General features: G+C 33.1%; 1 protein-coding gene across 4 annotated transcripts; it reads right to left on the bottom strand.

Annotated features, from left to right (window-relative positions):
- Nucleotides 1–891: 891 nt before the first annotated feature.
- LOC145116345 (putative inactive ATP-dependent zinc metalloprotease FTSHI 3, chloroplastic) lies at nucleotides 892–4,044 on the bottom strand. 4 transcript variants are annotated; one of them, XM_079052685.1, is made up of 7 exons: nucleotides 3,681–4,044; nucleotides 3,481–3,567; nucleotides 2,988–3,042; nucleotides 2,514–2,750; nucleotides 2,114–2,437; nucleotides 1,260–1,560; nucleotides 892–1,180 (listed from the first exon to the last, which is right to left on the bottom strand). In XM_079052685.1, exons 2-7 carry the CDS (start codon nucleotides 3,504–3,506, stop codon nucleotides 1,011–1,013), a joined length of 1,113 nt encoding a protein of 370 aa, XP_078908811.1. In that variant the 5' UTR covers nucleotides 3,507–3,567; nucleotides 3,681–4,044; the 3' UTR covers nucleotides 892–1,010. The 4 variants fall into 4 exon arrangements, with proteins under 4 accessions (XP_078908811.1, XP_078908812.1, XP_078908813.1 ...); XM_079052686.1 differs by having other exon boundaries at nucleotides 2,988–3,036; XM_079052687.1 differs by lacking the exon at nucleotides 3,681–4,044 and having other exon boundaries at nucleotides 2,514–2,907; nucleotides 3,481–3,541.
- Nucleotides 4,045–5,020: the final 976 nt, after the last annotated feature.

Here is a 5,020-nt window from a genome sequence, read left to right as displayed (position 1 = left end):
ACTCTCAGTTTAGTATACCAGGTTAATCAGGACTTTTTATCAAGTATGAACTACTCTCACTCTCGATTCTCACTTTCTTAGTTTGTATTCTGTTTGTTTACCAGGTTTTTATATCACTGTATTTTTTGTTTGTTTGTATATCATGATTAATTAAAAGTTTTGTTTGTTTAATTGGAACTTTCTTATATTTGTTTGTATACTCAAATTTTTGTTTAGATATTGTATTGAAAGTTTAACCAATTTTGGTTTTAATAAACTTTTCATCGTAGGACCCAAAGATGATGAAGACGGCTGATATCCCATCTTTTCTAAAACACGTTATGAAAGTTTCATCTAAAATAATCAGGATCATTACAAATTTAAAGTTTTTTTGAGTAAATTGGGTTTGCTCATGTGAATTGAAAAGATTTATTTGTGACATTAGGTAGACAGTTGAAAAAAATGGGGTGATTTTGAACGATGATAAAGGGTGTTTTAGTAAAAAGTTGTTTGTTCTACCTTGTTCCACCATTTTAAATGGTACTAAAGTTTATCAATTTAGTCTCATTTGTCTTGGTCTTTGTCCTGTCTTTTCTTTGTCCCATTCATACCAAACACTACATGAACCATATTTGTTCTATTATGTCCCGTTCAATCCCACACGCCAAACACTACATAATGGTAATGTGAAATTATAACCGTCCCTTCTGGTAGGATCTTGCCAAATATTGTCGTAAAATTAGAACTGTCCCTTCTGGTAGGATTTTACAGTTATAAGCTTGCAAAACGAAAAACAATCATATATAGGATCTGATTTTGACAACCTTGTTGTTAACCTTTAAAGTTTATATCAATATGTTCTCATCCAAACAAATGAACATATGCAATAATTTTAGTCATTTTATGTCCGCCATGATTAAATCACTTTGATTAAATTTAGTCTAAATAACACGATCAACAACCTATCTCCACTCTGCTGAAAGATCTTATATACTTACAAGTAACAATCGAATGAGCCATTCGAACAAATCCTATAGATAATTAGTTTGAAATCGATACCTCCCAACGTTTTCTAGTGCCATTTCTCCAAACAAATACGGTGACTTAGCTTCAGTAGCAGTAGCAGAATCATCATTATATATCTTTGTTGTGGCCCTCTCAACAGCTTGAAGAACATCCTCCTTGGTCACACAATGACCACCTAACAACATATCTAAACATAATCAACACATCGCCATGTTTAATTAAAAGATGTTAATGTTATTAAATTTAGCACAAACCTCTACGAGCAGCAAGTAGTATAGATTCATTAGCTATATTTTCAAGAGCAGCCCCAACTAACCCCGGTGTACGTGAAGCAACAAGGTCACAAATGACTTGTTTGTCCTCCTCCATGGGCACCTCTTCTAAATATAAACCAAAAATCTTTCGCCTTCCAACTTCATTTGGTTCACCCACAATTACTTTCCTGGAAAACCGACCCGGTCTCATCAAAGCAGAATCCAGTGACCCGGGTCTGTTGGTAGCAGCTATAACCACCACTTTTGCACCCTTCTCAAATCCATCCATCTCAGTCAAAAGCTATAACACATCAACAAACCATATTTTGTGTCAACTATTTCATTGTTTGACTTTCACCTTGAGCATTATATATATATATATATATATATATATATATATATATATATATATATATATATACACACACACACACCCACTTGGGGCTAGGTTATAATGCGGATGAACAACTATTGTGCGGACGTGTGGACAATGCTATTATATGAAAATTACTAAGAGATTAGATTGTTTAGTAATGTGAATACGTTCAACCTCACACAAGTATCGTCATTTTCATGCATTCTCACTAATTCTTATTCAATTTTGTTCTCACACATCGTTTTTCACTTATTTTCATTCTTACAAAATACGACTCAATAAATATTCTGACAGAATGAAAATAATAAAAAAAAAGTCTATAATAACCTTATAGACGATTTAATTAGTGAGAATGTATGATAATAACAATAGTTATGTAAGATTGAACGTATTCACATTATCAAACCACATATTTTCTTTGTCACACGTCCGCACAATAGATGTCAATCCACATTTGAACCTACCTCTATATGTATACCTGGTTTAAAGTTTGGTCACGTTCACAATTCATACTTGTTCCACGTTGGCCTCCAACAGCATCTATCTCATCAATGAAAATAATAGATGGTGAGCGTTTTTTCGCCTCCCAGAAAAGATCTCGAACACGGGCAGCTCCTGCACCGGCATAAATCTCGACCAATTCACTACCAGAAATTGAGAAAAACGGCACGTCAGCTTCCCCTGCCACAGCACGGGCCAACAATGTTTTTCCGGTTCCTGGGGGACCCGCAAGCAGAACCCCTCGTGGTAATTTTGCCCCAAGTTTCACATAGTTACTATCTCCTTTAATGCATAACACAATCTACAGAAGTTCGACATGCAAGATTAATCTTTCATCGTATCCCAAGTCAAAAGCAAGGGACAAATTAGTAACTTACCTCGAGAAGTTCAGATTTAGCAGCATCAACTCCTTCCACGTCATCAAAAGTTATGGATTGTTTCTTACTCGGTTTTCTATTTCTTATTTTTCCAATATTTTGGTTAACATAAAGCTCATACCACCAAAGCGAGATCCTGATCCAGTTAGAGGCTAACTGTAACATATTAAAAAGAAACCTTTGTGTTGATTTGAATAAAGGCTGCTGTGTCAATTCCAAGAGGGCACCAAAAATGATCTGCATTGATATGAAGCTTTGTTTTGTTTGTTTTGGTAGGAAAATGCTACAAATAGACAAAAAGAAGCTCCAACTATAATCGCGTATATCTTTCGACTTTGTTTAGCACCAGAACTCCTTTTTGTTTTATGAAATTTAGTTTTCACGGCCCGTGTGTCTGTAATTAATGTAACTCAAGAATATTATGCAATGAATTCCTGTTGTCAAGACTGAAAAAGAAGTATAAAAGTTGCATACCATAGCTGGTCTCTGAAACCGTACTCTCCTCTTTGGACGCACATTGACACTGGAACTACATGGATGTTGCAGATAATCAGTAATGTTATGGTATATATAAATCACACATAAAAAGGAAAAAGAAGACCGGCACATAGTTATTATACGAGGGAACTTTATAAAATATTTAAGATAGCTATAGATAAAACATAAATTAGTTAATTTTGGGAAAAAAATTATAAAAGAATAATCATTGAAGAATTTTTTTGACAAAAAAGTTTTTGTAAAATAATGGTTAGTGGTATGTGTCAAAATTAATAAATCTTTGTCTTTGGAGATGATTGAGAGAATACAATTTTGACTTTGATGAATGTAGAGGATGCCAAAACTTGGCTGACTACAGATCACTGATTATATCATACTACCATTAGAACAAATTTTGGCCACAACTATGCACGTAAAACACAATTGAAGAACAGATTAATTTAACCGAAAAAAAATGCAGTCCACGGACCTTTTTATCCGTTTGCACCACATCATCCCAAAACGACAATGCCCAAAAAGCACTGCAGTTCATGTTGCCTCCAAAACCCTTATGTTCCTGGATGAGGAAAATCGCGAAAAATAAAAACAGAACCTAAGAGTGAGAACATGGTGTATATGATTACCAGATACAACATATGAAAAAGAAAAATAAATAGTATTCCAGTTAACCTTAAGGAGCGTAGAGATGGGCGCTGCAGCATGCTTCGAAGAAAGGCAAAGAGACAGAGGAAGCGTGGAGGAGGATGTTGGCGGAATATATGAGAAACTCTTTTTAAAGTGAGAAGGAGACTGAACAAAAGGTTTGCCATCGCCATGTGTGTATACGGGGGCATAGATCGTCAGCAGGGGATTCAACAAAAGATTTGCCATCGCCATGGAGGGTTTTGGTGCTCTAAGGCCTGTAAGTAAAACCTGGATAATAATCCTTGATCACCAAGGTAAGGAACAAGAAACAAGAAGAATAAAAGGGAACAGGGACAAACGTTTTTCTGGGAAAATTGCTCAAGCTTTTCTAAGAAACGGGAATAAAAAACTGAACACAAAAACATAAAAGGTTGCCCTACTTATACCGAATGGAAACAAATCCTAATCTAACACAAAACACTAAATTGGAAAGTTTTTCTCAAAATACCTTGGCCTAAAATGTTTCATATTCTGAATTATTCCAACACGGCATGCAATGATTTTTAATATGGGTGTTCGCGGATTGATGCGGTTTATAGTGAAAACCGAAAACTGCACCACATATGTGGTTTTAAATTTTTACAAACCGCACCACAAAAATCCTAAACTGCAGTATGCGGTGCGGTTTTGTGGTTTTTAAGTGGTTTGTGCAGTTTCATAACTTAACCTTATTACTTATACTAGAAGAATCCCCGCGCGTTGCGCGAGAAAAGAATTATATAGTTAAAATAATAACTTTTACCAAGTTATTATTTAATATTTCTACTTTGAAACAAAATGTTAGTAGTAAAGAAAACATATAGTTAACATATTAGATTTATTAAACATTATAGTTTAATTTTTAAGTCATTGTGATATATACAATTATTTGATAATTTTATAAACCGTTTAAAATTGTGTAAATTATATATCAAATGAATGATAATATAATGGGTAACAAAATGTATGAACAAAAATATGAACTGCAACTTTTAGTAATATAAAAATAGAAAAACATCTATTATAACATTTGTATTAAAAAAGATATATATAACGAATAATAAAAAATATGAAAAATAAACACTATAACTTTTAATAACATAAAAACACTAAAACATCTATTATAACATTTATATTAATTCTTCATATTTAAATCACAAATCTTTTTAAATACATTAATGTTTTTAATGAGCAAAACTTTACAACCTAATAAAAGAAAAGAAAATAAAAAGTTATTAGTGATTACTAATTAATAATCATAAGTTAAAAACTCTTGAGTTGTAACTAATAAATATACATAAATTAGAAAACTCTTGAGTTGTAGTGTGAGTTTCAAATGAATGCGG

Source organism: Lactuca virosa, chromosome 5, assembly GCF_052849685.1.
Source record: "Lactuca virosa cultivar CGN04683 chromosome 5, Lactuca_virosa_CGN04683_v6, whole genome shotgun sequence".
NCBI classification, from domain to species: domain Eukaryota; kingdom Viridiplantae; phylum Streptophyta; class Magnoliopsida; order Asterales; family Asteraceae; genus Lactuca; species Lactuca virosa.
The sequence above is the reverse complement of the archived record's forward strand: the minus strand, read 5'-3'. Positions and strand labels throughout refer to the sequence as shown.